Source organism: Equus quagga, chromosome 13, assembly GCF_021613505.1.
Source record: "Equus quagga isolate Etosha38 chromosome 13, UCLA_HA_Equagga_1.0, whole genome shotgun sequence".
NCBI lineage: Eukaryota > Metazoa > Chordata > Mammalia > Perissodactyla > Equidae > Equus > Equus quagga.
In genome coordinates, this window is record NC_060279.1 from 46634298 (window position 1) to 46653747 (window position 19450).

At 49.3% G+C, this 19450-nt stretch overlaps 1 protein-coding gene across 1 annotated transcript; it reads left to right on the top strand.

Annotated features, from left to right (window-relative positions):
• The first annotated feature begins 1607 nt into the window (after window positions 1-1607).
• C13H16orf78 (chromosome 13 C16orf78 homolog) lies at window positions 1608-18639 on the top strand. The gene is made up of 6 exons (XM_046681656.1): window positions 1608-1749; window positions 1883-1890; window positions 4871-5002; window positions 5251-5359; window positions 15746-15998; window positions 18492-18639. The coding sequence occupies exons 1-6, from the start codon at window positions 1608-1610 to the stop codon at window positions 18637-18639; spliced, it is 792 nt and encodes a 263-aa protein (XP_046537612.1).
• Window positions 18640-19450: the final 811 nt, after the last annotated feature.

Consider the following 19450-nt stretch of genomic DNA (forward strand, 5'->3'; position numbering starts at 1 on the left):
AAAAATATTGGAAGAAAAATGGCCAAGATCTTCCAGAATCTGACGGAAAACATTAAATACCTATCCAAAAAGTTTAACAAAACTCAAGTAGGATAAATACAAAAAGATCCACATCCAGACACATCATAAGAAACAGCTGAGAGACAAAAACAGAGAGAAAATGACTCATGTTGGGAAAGCAACAATACGATTAACAGTGGACTTTCCATACCTACGATGGAGGCAGAAGGCAGTGAAATGATGTTACAAAGTGCTGAAAAACTGCTAACCAAGGATTCTGTTATCCAACAAATCTTTCTGCAAAAATGAAGGTAAAAGAAGGACATTTCCACATACTCAAAGTCTAAATGAATTCATTGCTAAAATCCTGAAAATATATTATAAAATGAATGAAGACAAGATACAAAAGACTATGCATGTTTGATTCTTTTATGTAAAACTCAAACAGACAAATCTATGAAGTTAGAAGTTACGATAGTGTTTACCCTGGGAGGGAGGTGGTGACTCGTGGGGCCATAAGAGGGAATTCTGGGTACTGGTTACACAGAGGTCTTCATTTGTGATTCTGGCACATTTCTGTATACAGAGTTTCCTTCAATAAAAGTTTACTAAAGCAAAAAAGGAAGCTTGCTCATGTCACTCTGTCCCTTCTGTTTGAATCCCTTTATTGTTTTCCTTTTCCTTCCCAATCTGAGCAAATCTGTGACCTCCAAGGTTGTCTGGTCTGGCCTCTTCCCACCTCTCCAGCATCATTTCTCACTACCTGGTACTCTAGTCACCCTGGACTTCTGTTCTTCGAGTGTACCATGCTTCCATCTTGCCTCAGGGCCTTTGCACATGCTCATCCCTCTGGCCCAGAGCCCTGTGGAAGCCTACTTACCCTTTAGCTCCAAGCTCATCACCCAATCCAAGTCTAGTTTTGCGGTCACAGGCTTTCAGAGAATTACATTCCTTTCCTTCAGAGCACTCATCTTCATTTGTCATTATGGATTCACAGAATGATTATTTGACTGTCTTGTCTTTCCCACTGACCCATACGTTTAGGAAGTCTAGGTTTTTATCTTGCATTAGAGTCCCAGCACCATGTTGGCACATACTAGGCATCTGATAGCTACTTGTTTAATGAATATAGAAGTAATTGAGCCTTTAAAAGCTTCATTCTAATTAGAGTACATTGTGGAAAGCCTGGATGCCAAACTAAGAAATTTAGATTATTTTACAGGCTACAGGGAGCCATGGAAGGTCTTTGAGAGCAGGAGTGACATGAGCTGACCTCTGTTTTAGGAAGATATCTGTGGAAGCGGAGGTGGAGGGGCCGTAAAGGAGGCAGTGGCAGTGTGCAGGCAAGAGGGGCAGTGGCCATGTGGGGAAGCCAGTGTCCCACTCCACTCTGAGCCCAAGGGCCAGCCCACAGTGACCTCACAATCACCCCCAAGACCTCCCAGCCTTTAAGACCAATATCCCAGCCGCTGGCCCAACTCTGCCCTTGAAGTTCACCCTAGAGGCCACACCCTCCCATCTGGGTCACCCGGCCAGCAAGCAGAGGCAGACAATCCACCAAGTGAGTGTAGGCCACCTCCCGCCCAAGGCACAAGCAAGACGCCAAAATGTCAGAGAAACCCGAGGACCCGAGGGACGCGATGCCCTCAGAGAGGAAGTCCATGTGGAGGACCGCTGAGGAGAGGCGGATGTCCGACCTCACGCGGGTGCTGGAGTGGCTGGAGCGGAGGCAGGGGAAGAAGCATCAAGGTCTCCAGGTGTGGCTGCCAAGGAGGCCGGGAGGAAGACTCCATCCCAGGCTGCCGCAGGGAGGGAGGGACCCCGAGTCCCGGGAAACAAAAGGCACGAGGGTCTCCAAGCACCGGGTGAACTAGTAGAAAAGCACCGGAGGTGTGAGGGGAGGCCGTCGGTGTGGCGAGGACATCCTGTTGACTAACTGTCGCTTATGTGGTTACGCTCCTGCCCCAGGAGGCTGGGAGAGGGCCCTATCCTTCGCGATGGTTACATTTTAAAGGGATGGCTCCCAGGTCCTTGAGGAAAACTTTCCTGGATTTTAAAACTGGCAAGAGGCTAGGAAAACATTTACATCTCTAAGGGGCAGAGAACGAATTCACAGTGTAAGTTTTCTAAAGGAAAAGAAAAGGAAGATGACAGACCTAGAGTCAGGATGAAACCTGTCTAGTTCAGTCAAGGTGAGGGAAATGTTGAGGTCGTCTTGGTCGGTGTTCGAGAAGGACTGAGGGGCAGTAGCATCTAGGCTTGGCAGGATGGGTCCTTCCCACTGTCCCCAGATACTCCTGTCCTCCTTATGGCTCCAGAGTCACAGGGCACTCAGTCAGCACTGCCATTATCTCCACTGGGGCTCCTACGGAGCTCCTCCTTTCTCCGCTGCATCAGAACTAGCTCTAACCCATTGGTCTTAGTCCATTTGGGCTGTCAAACCAGAACAGCACAGACTGGGTGACTTATAAACAACACAAATCTATTTCTCATAGTTCTACAGGCTTGGGAGTCCGAGATCAAGGTGCCAGCCGGCACGGTCTCTTCCTGCTTCACAGCCAGCTCCTTATCGTTGTCCCATCCGTGATGGAAGGCGCCAGGGAGCTCTCTGGAGCCTCTTCTGTAAGGGCATTAGTCCCATTCGTGGGGCTCCAGCTCATGACCTAGTCACCTCTCAAAGGCCCTACGTCCTAACACCGTCTCGTTGGGAGTTAGGATTTCAACATATGAATTTTGGGGGACACAGACACTCAGTCTATAGCACCATGCTTCCCTCTTTCTCCAGGAAGTATGGCAACCAATTTTGCCTCTGTTTCCCCCAGAGTCCCCCTTACAGAGAATCAAGCCATGCCCTTGGAAAGTGGTCTCCTCCACAGGAGATGCCACCTGACCTTGAATCCCCCGGCCCCCAGAGGAAAATGGGTGAAAAATGGCCTTACGAATGATGACGCTAACCTCTCTTAAGCATTTCCTGCGTGCTGGGCCCTGTGCTCAGCCCTGCAGTGAGGTCCCGCGTCGACCGCTCCCCCGAGGCTGCAAGGTGGGCGCCCTTCTGAGCCCCCGCTTGAGGACCAGGAAGCTGAGGGGAAGAGAAGTAATTTGCTTGAGCTCATGGAGTTAATTAAAGCCCAAGCCAGGGCTCAAACTCCGATCTATCCAGTCCCCCAGCTCACGGCCGTGTGGGGCTGACTCCCACAGCCACCTCTGCGGTCTCTGCCTCGCCCAGGTCATCACTCGCTGCCTTTCAGGAAAGCTCCGTGCTGTTATGTGGCTCCTTATCATTTACGGTGGGATCTGGAGTGTGCATTCCATCAGAGTGCTGAGACACGTCTTACACGGAGGTGCTAAGATTGACAGATAGCACCCCCGCCCCCCACTTTTTGGAAGGGGTAAGGGCTTGACTGCTGGGTTGCTCAGAGCTCAGTGTCAATTACAGAAATTATATCCACATCTGCAATGAACACGTGTGGTCCCGTGGCTCCTCGCAAGGGTTATATTCCAATAATGTGCTCACAGCTTTACCTTATATGCGGCTTTTATTGTAAATAATTTTGGACCCAGGGAGGGAACAAATTTAAATTGAAAATGCAGTTAAGTCTTCAAGCACTGTGATCTCTCCCAGAATCATTTGGGTGTTAAAGGAAGCTCCTGAGACAGAGGGGGACGCCCCCGGAGGTCTCGGACTCAGGCGACTCCTGAGGAGAGGCTGAGGCTGTAGGGGGAAGGCAGGAGGAAGCACCCCTGGAGAAGCTGGCCTTAGCCTCTCTCCTCAGCCTGAAGGTTCAGCCCTGCCCCCAACTTGCACCCCATCTCCTCACTAAGCCAAACAAGACCCTGAGATCGACCAGCGCCCCCTCCTTAGACGGCCACAAGCACACCTTGGGCAGCTTCTCCCACACACCCGACCGGCTCCTCAAAACACTTCTTCTGCCCCACAGGATATAGCCAACATTCATGGAAGGCTTGCACTTCCACATGGTGACTCATTTATTCCTCACAGTAACCCTGTGAGGTAGGTCCCACTCTTGTCCCCATCTTCAGATAAGAAAACAAGCCACAGAGAGAGCTGTCACTTGCCCAAGGTTGCTCGGCCACTAAACAACAGACGGGATCCCAAGCCTGGCCGCCTGACCTGGAAACCAGGCTCGGCCCTCATCTCCCCACAACCACCCGCGGCACAGCGGAGGGGAGACCCAGTCCATTCGGCTTTTCCCCAAGATGCTTCAGATACTGGCCCGGGGGTCCCTGTCCCCAGACCCTGGAGCTCCCTAGTGAGCCCGTGCTCCTGCCTGCCTTCCCCGGGCAGGCGAGGCCAGGAGAGCATAGGGAAGTCCATGCAAGGCACGCACGCCAGCCCTAGACAGGCCGCAAGGAGCACGGGGCGGAGAAAGGCAGGTGAGCTGTGATGACAGCTCTGGGAAGACAGGATGGAGTGGGGGTGCGGCAAGGAGGGCATTCTTGGGACAGAGGGAGAGTCCTGGCTGGACTCAAAGACAGGGCAGCCTTCCTGTGGCTCCAGACTGGAGGCCATGGCAGGGAAGTCACAGCTAGAACGGCCACGCAGGGGCTGGGAGGAGTTCCTGCCAGGCTGGGGGTAGGCCCTGCAGGGGGGTGATAGGGAGCTAGTGATGGATTCTGAGGTGGAGAGGGACAATTAGCCTTGGGGGTTAGAACATGGTTCTGGGGGCGGTATGACATGGCCACCAGGGGTGCCTGGAGGCAGAGGGACAGTGAGGGGAGGACAGGAGCACCAGAGCGGGGTGGAGGGAGGGACAGCCCACTCAGGGGAGCGTCCCATCGCCGCTCTGGAGGCGGATGGTGGTCTGCGCCCCGCGGGGCAGCCACAGCGCCCTCTTCCCTGTCCTTTCAGAAGCACAAGCCCAAGATGGCGACACCTTTTAAAGCAAGGGGGAAGGAAGAAAAGAAAGGCAAAAGCGTCCCGAAGCCCCAGGGTGGGAACCGCCAGGTGTCGTTCTCTGACCAGGTGACACAGCCGCTCGGCGTCCCGCCCGCCCCACCCGCACCCGGCTCCCCACGCTGCCGAGGGGTGCCCACCCCGCTCCTGCACACTGGCCACTTTTTAAAAATGTGTTAAGGCTCTAGGCTCCGCTCCTGCCCCAGACTAACGCTCACAGTAATCACCTGCCCCATCCAGCTCCCACCCGACAAGCCCCCGCCGCGGGGGAAGGCGCGCGCTCCTGTACATCCTTCTCTCCGCTCCCCTCCAAGGCCACAAGGCAAAGCACCAAGAAGAAGGAGAACTCCGCCAGGTACCGAAGGCCCTACGGAGCGGAGCCAAAGGGAAAACGCCTCAGCACAGTCCCGGGCAACTACACCAGGGACAGCGCCAGGAAATCTGGTGAGGAAAGCATCCTGGCCCCAGGACTGGGAACTGTCCCCCCCCCATCCCCCACCTCTCAGAGGGACCAAGAGCTCACACCATTCTTAGGGCAGTAGCATCCACATCAACCCAGCCACTGTGGACGCAGGAGCCCTCCATGGCTCTTTAGGGATCACACTGCGAGCTGGATGTCGCCTGGACACGAGGCAGGGGGATGTCAAGGCTTGGCCCACACATGCGTGTGCTCTTCTCAGAAGCCAGCATAGTGTACCCAGGTTCCTGAAGCCATTTTGGTGACATCAACCTTCTGCGTCCCAATTATCTAATTGATTTAGGTACTGTGACATTGTCAGTTACAGAAGGAACCACACCTGCTGGCCTTAAACCTGCCAGGTGTTGCTCCTCCCCAAGAAGAGGTCGGTCGGCTCAGGTTCTGCCAGATGCCCACCTCCCAAGACGGCCGGGGTTCGAATCCTGGCTCCACACTCTGTATTGAGCTCAGAGTTGTATAATTCCTGGGCAAGTCACGCCATCTCTGGGGTCCAGTTTTCATATTTATAAAATGGGACAATAAGATGACCTACCTCATAGTACAGCTGAGGCGCGTTAGTGAGATGAGGCGAGGAAAGCACTCAGCCTGACACAGAGTGTGCTCAACACTGTCAGCGAGTGGTGACTCTGAGTAAACACGTGCTGAACTTCTCAGGAGGGCCGGACCGCGCCGTTGGAGAAACAGGTACGCTTCTTGTGCCCGGCCTCTGGGGTGGAGGCGTATGGTCAAAGAGAATTCTGGAGGCGATTCCATTAACCCAAAGGAAGTGTGGACAAGAGCCTTCAAGCAGGGGCTGCAGTTCTCCTGTACAAAAATGTCCCCATTGTTCACAAGAAAATGCTTTCTCCTTTTCATGTAAGACACCAAAGCCAGTGTAAGTGCACTGCCGTCACACCTGTCAGATTTAAACATGACCAGCTCTACACGCAGTTCAGGGTCCTGGACTGATCATAGAATAACACTTTAGTGGAAAAACTGGTGAAATCCAAAAAGGCTCCATAATGTGCCAGTGTTAATTTCTCAGTTTTGACAAATGTACCCTGTTTATGTAAGATGTTAACGTCAGGGGAAACTGACGGAAGGGTACACAGGAGCTCCCTGCACCATCCTTGCAACTCTTCTGTAAATCTAAACTCCAAAACAAACGGTTATTTAAAAAAGCAAAGCTAGATGGACTTATGCCCTGCAGGAAGCCCCACACCTCTCTGCAGTTTCCTGTGACTCTAGAGTCACATCTGGCTCCAAAGTCCTGGTCTGCTGGGACCCTGAGCATCTGTAGGTCTCACATCGCTTTCTACACTGTTCCTTTCTCCCCGCCCCTGCCAACCAGACACAGAGCATGCTTCCTTCGCTTCTCCCCACACCTCTCACATGAAGCCTGTGTACGCAGACTCTACTGAAGGGTGGGGGCAGCAAAGAGAAAGAATCACATCACAGAGTCATACAGCAAACAAATCAGAAATCAATTATGAGCCCGTCTTGTTCTTCAAAGTCCTTGTCCCCTGCCGCCAGGAGACCCCCACATTTCCCTGCAGGGGCAGCCTCCAGATGTCTTGCTCAAATCCAGGACCCAGGCCAGAGTGAGCCCAGCCAGGCACCCAGGGCACAGGATTTAAGGAGGCACTCAGGCTCAGGTGTCGACACTGTACTTGGGTGAGCCTGAGGGCCAGCACCTCCTTAAATCTGTCCCCGGGCACCTCCTTGTCTCACTCTAGTCCTGGTCCTCCCACTCCCCCTCTTCCTCTCCTCTCCTCTCCTCCAGCCTCTGCCTTCCCCACCCCACCCACTCCCGCTGGCTTTTCACCTGGAGGGATCGCTTTGTTTCACTGTCTCTTTCCACACTCAAAGTAGTCTAGCCAGGTATTTTCCCAAACAAAGGCAGTTCCTTTCCTAAGAGAAACTCTCATACCAGTTGACTAAATAATTCTTTTCACCTCGCGCACAAGGATGCCAGCGGGCAGGCTGACTCAGCAGCCACTTGGTCCTCTGCAGTCCCCTGCGATCCCCCAAGACAAAGCCACCCTGTTGGACAGCAGTTCTCTTTCCTGATCTAATACAGCCAGTGGCCACTGGGGGGCAGCAGGTGCTCAGCGCAGCCCAAGTGCGTCTGGAGCTCGGACCCCAGGAAGCCGCTGGGCGGCCAGGTGTGGCATCCAGGACTGGGGCAGGGCTGAGCCTGGACGCAGTAGGGGGAGCTTCCTGTGCAGGCTGACAAGAGGCCCAAAAGGCTTGGGGAGGATCTGGTTTGGGAGTCAAGTTTAAGATAACACAGCCCCCAGGAAGGGCATGGAGCCAGTTAAGGCTACAGCAGGAGTCCAAGAGGAGATAAGGCAGCTCGAGGAAGAGTATGCTAGACCGAGACATCGGGGTCTAGCCTCCCCCAGCCCCACTCAGCGCCCGAATCACTGGCACCCTTGTCAAGAACCAGACCCCGTGGGCGTCCTGCACTCCCTGTCTGCAGAGCGAGCCCCTTCCACTCTCAACACCACAATTCTGTGTGACCTGGGGGCGACATCCCCCACCACCTCTAGGACTGGAATGTGACACTGTCTACGCAGTCACAACTCCCCCTCTTCCATGTTTTCAGTGTTGTGATGGCCACAAAATCAAAATCTGCAAAACACTGTGAGTGTCCTGAATGAATGAACTGTACTGTCTCGGGCTCCAGAACCTCAAAGCTAAAAGAAAGAACAGTGACCACTCCACTCCAGTGTTCGCTTTTCAAAGCAGACAGGCTCACTTTCAGCATCTCACTTCATTTTCACAAAAATTTCCCTTCACTCCCCTTAAATCACTGAGATGCCATCCCTGGCCCTCCACTGACTATCTTATTGCCACATCCGGGGGCAGCAGCCTGCTGCCACACTGACACGGTGAGGGGCTCCTTTCTCTCCTTTACGGCCTCTCCCCCGTGAATCCCCCGAGGGCATCTCATCTGTGCCCCCCTTCCTTTGTCACTGCCCCCTCAGTCCCCTCTGAGGGCTCAACCCACAAGGAGGAGTGTGGAGTCCTTGTCCTCCCCCCAGCACAATGTTTAGGTGGGCCCAACCAGACCCAAGGCAGTGAGAGAAACCAGATGGTTAAGCTACAGCTGTGGTCTTGCGTCTCCTCATTTCTATGAACGAAGGATGCAGAATTTTCCAGTTTGGTGGGCTTCTTTCCTGCTTTGTCTATTTTCCATAAGGCTTCTCTGTATATTTTCCTATTTAATTTATTAATCTCATATGTTTCTAAGTCGCTACTAACCACCCTTCCTTTTTTCCCTCCTCCCATACCAAAGTTTCCCCTCGGAATTCCCCTCTGATTAGCACTGCCATTGTCATCCCATTATACACTTTTCCTGGCTGACACTATTCAAATGTATGGCTTTACCCACGGTCTGATGATTTCAAATCTAAATCTCCAGAGAGCCCTCTCTCCTAGGCTCCCTCTACATGCCCAACTCCCACTGTTAGTGTCTACAGGCTCCACAGATCCACATGCCCCCTCGTATGCACCATCTCAGGGCCTAGCGTTGGCCCAGAGCGTGGCCCCAGTTGGAAGTCGCCTCTGCCACCACCCCTCATGACCGGTTGCCCTTCATGACCAGTTACCACTCACAACCAGTTACTCTTCATGACCAGTTGCCCCTCACAACCAGTTGCCCCTCATAACCAGTTACTCATCATGACCAGTTACTCCTCATGAGCTGTTACCCCTCATGACCAGTTGCCCCTAATGACCAGTTGCCCCTCATGACCAGCTACCCTTCATGACCAGTTACCCCTCATAACCAGCTACCCTTTGTGACCAGTTACGCCTCATCAGCAGTTACCATTCATGACCAGTTACTGGGTCCTGGAGACAGCACCATCTTTGTGTCTTTCATCTCTTTCCCTTCCTCTCCATTTCCACTCCTATTGTTTTAGTTTATTCCTGATCTTCCTCCACTATCAAAGGCCCCACAGCTCTCCTCCTCTTGGCTATCACGTTGGCCTGTCTAACTTGTTTGCGTCTTTTTATTTAAACTGAATTTTTAGGCAGCAGATGATTGAGTCTTGATTTTTAAATCCAATCTGGCAATTTCAACCTTCTCCTTTGGACAGTTAGACCATTGACACAGAATATGATCACTGAGGTGGTTGAGTTTCAACATGTTAGTTTCTAACTTGTTTCCCTGTTCTTTGCTCCCCTTTCCTCTTTTTCTGTCCTCCTTTGGGCTGAGTGTTTTTGTGATTCAGGCTCATCTCCTTTGCTGGATTACGAGCGATAACCCCTTTGCGCCATCTCTGTGGTTGCCCAGAGTGTGCAGGATCCATCCTGGCCTTGTCCCACCTTCCTTCCTTCTCACTTCACGTAGAACATGAGGAACCAACGAGAGCATGCTTCTACTTCTCCTGTCCCAGCCTTCATGCTGCTACCACCTCACATCACATTTATTCTTACGTTATAAACCCCACAATATGTTGTTATTAATTTTACTTTAAGCAACTCTCTTTTAAAGAGATTTTTATGTTTACTCACACAGTTAACACTTTCAGGGCTCTTCATTTTTTTACACAGGCCCAGATTTCTGTCTGGATTCATTTCTTCTGCCTGAAGATTTTCCTTTAAAATTTCCTATGTGTGGGTTTGTTGGTGATAAATTCTTTCACCTTTTGTATGTCTGAAAAGGCCATTATTTCACCTTTGTTTCTGAAAGATAATTTAGCTGAGTATAGAATTCTAGATTGACAAGCTTTTTTCTCTCAGTACCTTACAGAAACACTCTTCTGTCTTCCAGCTTGCAGTGTTTCCAGTGAGAACTTGGCTGTCCTGATTAATGTTCCTCTGTGATGTATCTTTTTCCTTCTCTGAAGGTGTTTGTTTTTCTTGGGGGTTTTTTTGTTTGTTTTTTGCGTTTTTTTAACTGAGGAAGATTTGCCCTGAGCTAACATCTGCTTTTTTGTATGTGGGTCACCACCTCAGCGTGGTTGTCGTGTGGTGCAGGTTCACACCCAGGAACCAAATCTGCAAACCCAGGCAGCCAAAACAGAGTGCGCCGAACTTAGCCACGAGGCCGCAGGGCGGCCCTGAAGCCTTTCTTGTTAAGCAGTTTGATTATGATCCGCCCCAGTGTCAATTGCTTCGTGTTTCTTGTGTTTAGCGTTAGTTGAGATTCTTGGCTTATAGTTTCCATCAAATTTGGAATATTTTTAGCCATTATTTCTTCAAATTTTTTTTCAGTCTCCACTCTCTCCCTTCTCTTTCGGGCACTGCAATTACACATATTTGAAGTCCCACAGCTCACTGGGGTTTTTTTCCCCCAATTTTTCTCTTTGTGTTTCATTTTAGATAGTTGCTGTTGCTCTGTCTTCAAATTCACTAGTCTTTTCTGCAATGCCTAGTCAGCTGTTGATCCCATCCAATGTGTTTCTCACTTCAGGCAGCGTAGTTTCATCTCTAGAACTTCAGTTTGGGTGACTTTTAGTCTTCTGTGACTCTCCTTAACAGGCTCAAGCCTTCCTGAGCACACAGAGTATATTCACAATGCTCTTTGAGTGGTCGTGGCTACCAGTGCTGTGTCGTTCCCTCTCTTGCGTGTGCTAATTAGTCCTCAGCAGAGAGGAGCCTTTGGAGAGTTCCTGAGAGCTCCATGCCACTCTCTCCTGGCTATCTGCCCTGTGACTTCCAGCTGCCCTGGCCCATCTAAATGGTCTGCTCTCCTTCCCAGCTCAGGGCCACCACCAGGCTCTGCCCACCCTTCCCTTGCCCATACCACTGCCTGGAAGCCTTTTCCAGCCATTGGTGGGGCCGTCATGGGCTCACCTCACTTGTCTGCCTCTCAAGGCTCACTGCCCTTATTGCCTGTTATCCAATGTCTGAAAACTGCTGTTTTCAGGCCCCACTCTTTGACTGCTCAAGGTGAAAGGATAAATGCAGCCCCTATTATGCCATCTGGGCTGAAAGCAGAAGTCTCAGATCAGCCTTTCCAAAACCTAAACCTGATCGAATGTGATGGCAAGTCACTGAAAAATTTTAAGAAGGAAGCTACCAAGTTGGATTTTAATTTCAAAAAGGTCACTCTGACTATGGCCAGTAAAAGATCCTGGGAAAGCATTTGGAATGTATTTCCAAAGCAAATCTTGACAAAGTCTGTGCAGCTAGACGGAAACGGGAGTTCCTTTGGCTTTCTCTCCCTGGCCACCTACGCCTTGGGCATTCTGTTGATGCCAGGGCAAGGGTGCATTCCTAACGCTGAGGGCTGGAGGGCAATCACCCCCTCCGTCTCCATGAGTACAGAGTCAGTCCTGGAGTCCCAAACACAGCCCACCAGAAATCTAACCTCTCTGTTCAGCCACAAACTCAGGAATGGGGGGCATTTTTGTCCAAGAGGGTAGCCAGGACAGGCTCCCAGACAAAGGCACTGACAACCTGGGTTCACATCTTCCTGGACCCACTACTAATTAGCTATGATATCTTGGGCACATGACTAAATCTTTCTGATCCTCAACTTTTTCCGTTTTTAAATGGACATGACACGGTTGCGAGACTGTAGTGCCCCCTCCCTAGAAAGCCCCTTGCACACTGCCTGGCACACAACTCACTCAACAGATGTTAGCTGACATGTATAGTTATCGTCACCATTTACACTGCTATTCTTTCCTACGTGAGCCCTGCCTTGACCCCGAAGAGGATCAGATGCCTCAGGAGAGCTTACGGCCCTCTCCCCAAGGGGTTTCCCATTTGTGTCAAGATGTGCAGCTCGTGATTTTTCTGAAACATAGCATCAATTTCCACCATGCACAAACAGGGACTGCTAAGGCCATCTGACTCTATCACCCTATTAGGGACCAGCTGTCAGTTCAGAACAACATACTGGACATAAAGACTCCCAATTAAGGGGCCAGTCCAGTGGTGTAGCGGTTAAGTTCGCACTCTCCGCTTTGGTGGCCCAGAGTTTGGGGGTTCGGATCCCAGGCACAGACCTACATACCACCCCTCAAACCATGCTGTGGCAGTATACCACATACAAAACAGAGGATGATTGGCAACAGATATTAGCTCAGGGTCAATCTTCCTCACCAAAAAAAAAAAAAAAAAATCCCAATTAAGCCACTAACTCATGAGACCTGGGCAAGTCACAGCCTCTCTCCAGGCTGCTGTCCCTCCATTTATGTAACTGTAGGAGCTCTAGACTCATTCTCCCTGACCTATCCTGGTAAAATTCCCAAACTTTATTGATGAAAGCTTGCAAGCTTACAGGAAGCACAATTTACTTACAAAGGAAAAAGACACTAGAATCAACCTGGAAGTGAAATGGCACCTACCGACTGCCAAGAGTGAAGACCTACAATTGCATAATCCTGTCCCGAGCCCACACGTAAGTCACTGTCAGAAGGAATAAACGATACTTGCAGATTTAGAAATATTGAAGGACTTTCTCAGCCATATGTCCCTTCATCTGCAGAAAATGGTCTAGAAGAGAGCAGAGGCACCAAATATGGAAATGATTGGTTTATAATCAAAATCTAGATACACACTTAATACAAGGTAATATAGAAAGATTGAAAATAAAAGGATAAGCAAAGAGATAAGAAATGCCAGCAGATGAGGTGGAATTAAGGCTGTAAGCAACAGAGAGGGTAAAAGAGGGATATTTTAAAACAGTAAAGAGAATAAATAATAACCATAAACCTACACGCACCAAAAAATATAGCAGCTAAACAGATAAATGTTTAGAAAAGCAAGCAGAACCTGATTAAAATATAGTTACAATGGGAGATTTTAATACACTTCTTTCAGAACCAAATAGATAGATTAAATAGAAAATAATAGGAAGTACATAGACAAACCTATCAATGCAATTAACAAACAATAACATTATAATTGAATAGAGAACAGACATTTTTATATCACCAAAGAACATTTACAAAAATAATCAATGTAGCCCCACAAAGAAAACAGAAACACTCAAAAAAATAAATATTTTAGGATCATCTACATTATCCTAAAGTAATAATTACAAATAAAATTAAAAGCTACCCCCAACTTAACAGTCGAACATTAAGAAACATGCTCCTAAAATACCCTTATAGCAAAGAAAAAACTAATGAAAACAAGCCTGTTTCATACCAAACCTATGGGATGAAGGCAAAATCTATGCTCAGAAGAAAATTTACAGTAAGAACTAAAAGTAATGGTTCCTGTCTTTATAAAACAAAAAATTAAAAAAGAAGACTTTTATTAATTTATAAGAATAGAAGTAATTAATATGATGAAGCAAGAATTAATACATTAAATACCAGCTGAGATTAAAGAAATATAAGATAAAAAATAGTTAAAAGGATACATTCAAAGCCAGCCTTTTGAAAAAGCAGGCCGCGCCCACACGTGCTGCGCTCCATCCGCGCACACTGCAAGGCCCGAGAGGGGTCTCCACCCGGCCAGCCCCAGTTCTAGAGGCTGCGATTCAGGGATCCCCATCTATTCCAGCTCCCAAGGGGAAACTCCATGTCAGACAGGGCCCACTGAGGCTGGAGGAAGCGACAGACAATGTGAAGTTATCATGAGCCTTGTTAAAAAGGAGAGTAAAAACATATAAGATTTTGTATGAGAAAGGACAAGTAAGCAAAGATAACAAATACATCAACTGAATTGTAATACAATACTACATGCATCTCTATACAATAAATTTGAAAACCCAGCAGAAATGGAAAATTTCCTATCATGCTACAAATTATCAAAATTGATACAATAAGGAGCACTAAAAAAGGCACCAGGACGAAAGGTTTCACACCAGGTTCTATCTAACCTTTAAAGAGCAAATAATCCCAATGTTACTTAACTACTGCAGACCATTTAAAATCTAGACACTTCTACGTTAATTTAACAAGCTATCATAACCTTGATGTTAATATATTATACAAAAACGTAGGCCAATCTTGCAAAAATATTAAAAATTTTAGCAAATAGACTTAATGTATAAAAATATATCAATATGTTAATGTATGAATAATGAATAATACACCATGACCAAGTGGGATTTATTGCAGTAGGTTAGGAATGGTTTGGTTATCAATATCAGGATAATTTATTACATCAAGAAAATAAAGGAAGAACCATATGATCATATCAGTAGATGATGGGAAAGCAATAAATAGAACCAAGCCATTGTTACTAATAAAACCTCCATGTAAACTAGGGGTGAAGCTGCTGAATATTGTAAAACATTTACCCAAAATAGTGATAAGCATCATTCTACATGATGAAATGCTAGAATCATTTTAATTAAAATCAGAAACAAAATGAAGCATGACTGCATCATCATCATATTATTTTGTGTGTGTGTGATGAAGATTGTCCCCGAGCTAACGTCTGTGCCCACCTTCCTCTATTTTGTGTGGGCCCCCGCCTCAGCATGGCTTGACGAGCAGTGCTAGGTCTGCGCCCAGGATCCGAACCTGCGAACCCCCGGCTGCCAAAGTGGAGCGTGTGAACTTACCCACTCGGCACCGGCCGGCCCTGCGTTATCATTATTGACATCGTTTTGGAGAGTCTGTCAAATGCATTATGTCGAGAAGAGCATATAATTTTCATAAATATTAGAAGGAAGATATTTTCATTTTTCCCCTGATATGATTGCATATCTGCAAAACTCAAGAAATTCTAGTCAAAGATTAATAAAATTTGGTATGGTTGTTGGTGTGCTAGAAAAACGTATTTTTTAAAATGGTAATCTTTTCTCTGTACTGACCATACCAGTTATAAATGCCTATCCATGCTGTTCTTTCTGCCTGCAATACTTTTCTCCCTTTTTCATCTGAGAAACTATTTGTCCTTGAAAAACCTAGCTCAGGGCTAGCCTTGAGGCCTAGTGGTTAAGTTCCACGCACTCGCTTCGGGAGCCTGGGTTCACCGGTTTGGATCTTCGGTGTGGACCTATGCCACTTGTCAGCCATGCTGTGGCAACATCCCACGTACAAAATAGAGGAAGACCAGCACAGATGTTAGCTCAGGGCAAATCTTCCTCAGCAAAAAAAAACAAAACAAAACAGAAACCCCAGGTCAAAGTTGATCTCCTCTACCCCCTCTAGGCTAAAGTTCCCTTTAGGTGAACTCCCTCTGAAGAGGCAGAGAAGATAATATTGAGAAAAGGAAATAAAGGAAAGGAGGGAGGAGGAGGGAGTTGGGAAGAAAGGAGGGAGGGAAAGATGATTAAGGATTCAACAAACGCTAAGAAGGAGAACTACGGAAGCCTTGAAAAGACCCCATATCTCAGAACAGTATTGTCTGACGCCCATGCAGTCTTCCAGACCTCATCACCTTCCTGGGTACCCCACCCCTCACCTCCACCAGGATCTAAATCCCTGGTGACATCTGTCCAATTTCAGACCTAGACATCAAGGATGCAATCGCCCTGGAGTCCACTCAGAGGTCAATGCCGTACCGTCGCCAAAGCATTACAGAACCCACGTTGCCGGACACTATCTTTGGCCAGCGGAGGTCAACCCTCCTGAGAGACTGGGTAGTCAAGGCATCCGACAGCTCCTATGAGCGCAAGCTGAAGAGCCTCATGGAGAAGGGCACTGAGCCCAAGATAGAGATGGTGAAAATGCTGAAACCAGAGGAGGTGCTGAGCTGCCGGTGAGCAGTCCTGAGGGTCGGGCGGGGTGTCCCGAGACAAGGAGCTTTGCTCGCTACCATCTGCGGCTCAGACACAGGGGGGCCTGGGGGCCAGGCCTGGGGACCGGGGAGGGTGGCCGCAGCGCGGGTGGCCTCTGCCTTTGAGGCCCGGAGAGCTGCTCCAGGGCTGCAGCTGTGGGGTTTCCAAGCAGCCTCGCCCGCTCGTGGGCCGTCTCTGGGATGGACACGACATGCGGCTGCTGCTATTTCGATGCCACACCTGTGGACACTTACACAACCCTTCCAATATTTCAAACTTTGTTTCACAATAGGAACCATGAATATCATTCAAGAGGGAATTGGCCTTGTTTTAACAGGAAGTTTCCTTAACAGATCACTTACACAATGGTCCTGAATTGCTGGTGAGAGAAGCCCCATCCCCAGGGACTCCCCGTGTGTGTCTGGGGCTTGACTCCCAAAGGGACCCTGAGCAAAGTGTGATGCCATTTCGAATTTACTGCTCTTACCAAAGGCCTCCCTTCTTTCTTGTTCTGTGTCTTATTTATCAGGACCTGCTAGTTTTCAGCAACACCAAACAGCTTGGTTTCCACCCCAAAACCCAAGCACCCCTCCCTAGCCCAATGTTATCCTTGAGTGTAAAGATGTAACTGACAAGGTTCAGAAACTTCATAGAGAAGAGAACGGGACTGAGAATGATGTCGTTGTCCTTGTAGAGGTGACAGCAGTGAGCTCACCTGCATGTAAGAGAGCCTCAGACGCCTGGCGTCCGATCGCCCCATCACGGAGTCCCGCTCTGCTCCCTGGCTGGCTGAGAGAAGGATGGGTGGAGTGGGCTGACTGGCTGACGGGTGGACGGGCAGTCTCCCCGGGCGAGGGGAGCTCCTTGCTCTTGCTGCTTCCGTGGCTGGAAGACTTTCACTCTAGCTTTCAGATTTGATGGAGGGTTCTAGTTGACTCTGGCCAATAGACAGCCTAGCTGAGCTCCACAGTGGAAAGAGGAGAGATTTCAACAGGGCCCCGACCCTCCAAGGAGGGAGACAGGCTATTTGGAGAGATGGCATCCGACAAGCCATTAGGAAAACATCCAAGGAAAGGATGAAATTGTCCGGAATGGGATCTTAGTGAGTGCCCACACATACATATGTGTGAGACCCTCTAGGGCTGGGCTGGTCAGGGAGCAAAGCTGGAGCTGTCCAGCTGTGGGGCTGGCGAGCAGGGTCTGAGCTGACTGTAGAAACAGGTAAGTTCTGGGCAGATCTTGAAGGAGAAGGGAAGCCATCCCCAATGGGTAGGAAACCCAGGTTATAGCAACATGCAGCCCCTCCCCCATTATCTTCAGCAAAGTAACCAACCAGCAGGTGGCCTGTGTAGGGGGCCTACCTACCTCCTTATCCTAAAGCTGGACCAAGGTCAATGTTGATGGTAGAATAAGGAGCCCATCGGATATGACCGGCAGAGGCACGCACTCTGCCACACAGTAGAGACGGGATCTGTTCCTTTCTTCAGTGTAAGGCAGAATTGTGGGGCTTTAGCTAATATTTCAAACCAATGACCTAATTTTTTAAATTTTGGATATTATTAAAAGAAAATACTCATCTCTATTCTTACAATTTTGCTCAGCTTTTATTTCCACTGTCCTGTATTTCTCCCAGCCCTCAGCATCACTCAGATTACACACACATCGCAGCAAGGAGAGGAAGACCTGGCAATTTGCAGCCTGGTTTTTTCTGCCACTCAACATAACGTCATGGCCACATTGCACCTCCTTCCTAGTGACGTTTAATGCTAGCAGAAGAGTCACTGAAAGGGATATTCCATTATGCGTTTAATCGTTCCTCTGTTGATGGCATTTCTTATTTCCCTGTTGTTGATAACCCCAAAATGAACACTTTCCTTTATACAGCTTTTCTTTCCATTGACTTCTCTTTTTGCAATAAGTTGAGGGCCTGAGTGGAGTTACTGAACTAAAGATAATAAACTTTTTTGGGGATGCTCGGCAGTGTTTGATGTATATGTTGCCAAATTAATTTCCAAAGAAGTTATATCAATAAGAACTCCCACTTGAGCCAGCCCTGATGGGCTAGTGGTTAAAGCTCAGTGTGCTCCACTTCAGCCGTCTGGGCTCGGTTCCTGGGCGCAGAACCACACCACTCATCTGTCAACAGCCATGCTGTGGCAGCAGACACATAGAGGAATAGAGAACTTACAACCATACGCAACTATGTACTGGGGCTGTGGTGGGGCGGGGAGGGGGGAGGTTGACGACAGATGTCAGGGTAGGGTGAGTCCTCCCCTGCAAAAAAATGAAAAACGCTCCCACCAACTGTGTGGGTGTCCCACTCTCTTATAAGATCTCTGTCAGCTCCAGGAATGTCTGGAGAGCCGGTCCTCGTCAGAGGTCCTACACTGCCACTGCCGCGATCTAAGCTCTTTTCCACAAAGTTCAGCGCTCGGTGACCCCGCCCTGGGCTGACCTCTGTCTTTCTGGCGCAGGTACCTGAGACTGTCCAAGAGCAACATCCGCACCTTGCTCAAGCTGTGCAAGGACGCGGGGATGAACGTGGACATCCACCCCCACATGGTGGAAGGAGAGATCGACGCGAAAATGGTCTTCTCCCAAAACCGCAACGTTGCCCTCTGAGGAGCTCCTCTCCCTGCACCTCAGGCTCCCTCTGCCCTGGGACTCAGCCCCCAGAGCCGTCTTCTGGCGTGCCACACCCGGCCCTTCACACCTGGCGCGTCCCTTGTAGACAACAGTGATCATAAAACACGGCAGACCGCATCCATCATTGTGGTAACATAGTGTTTGCCCAAATCATCCAAGCCAGAACCAACGTGGGAGACACTGTGGGCTTTCTCCCTGACAAAACACCACACCTTAGAAAGGGCTTGGCAGGAAGAAGGTCTTAGGGAGAGGGGAGGAAATGGAGGCCCAGAGTCCCAGAGGGACTTCGGGAGGGCCGAAGGGTTGGAGGGCTGGCTGGGGATGCATGCACCACAGGTTTTGCACGCTACCCCACCTCCCACCGGTGCGGGATGCAGCTCTGTGTGGAACTGGCCCTCTTGCATGTAGGGCGGGAGCTCATGGGGAGTGGGAGACGGAGGCCTCTGTCAGCACACGGAAACAACTCGCTTGAAGAAAAGGAGCCACAGAGGGCAACGAACTTGCTCGAGTCGCACAGATGAGCAGTGGCGGGGCTGAGATGAGAACAGTGTCCTCACCTTAGTCCCCCATTCTGCCTTCTTGCATGATGGAGACTCCCACAAATCCCGCAGGACTGTTCAGAGACGCTGCCTCCCCATCCTGGAGCAACCGCCAGCTGAGGTTACAAGCCCTTCTGGTCCCTGCAAGCTTTTCAAGTACATTCAAATCCCAAATGCCCCACTTGCTAGCTGTGTGACTTCTGGCAAATTACTTTATCTCTCTGTGCCTTTGTTTCCTCATCTGTAAA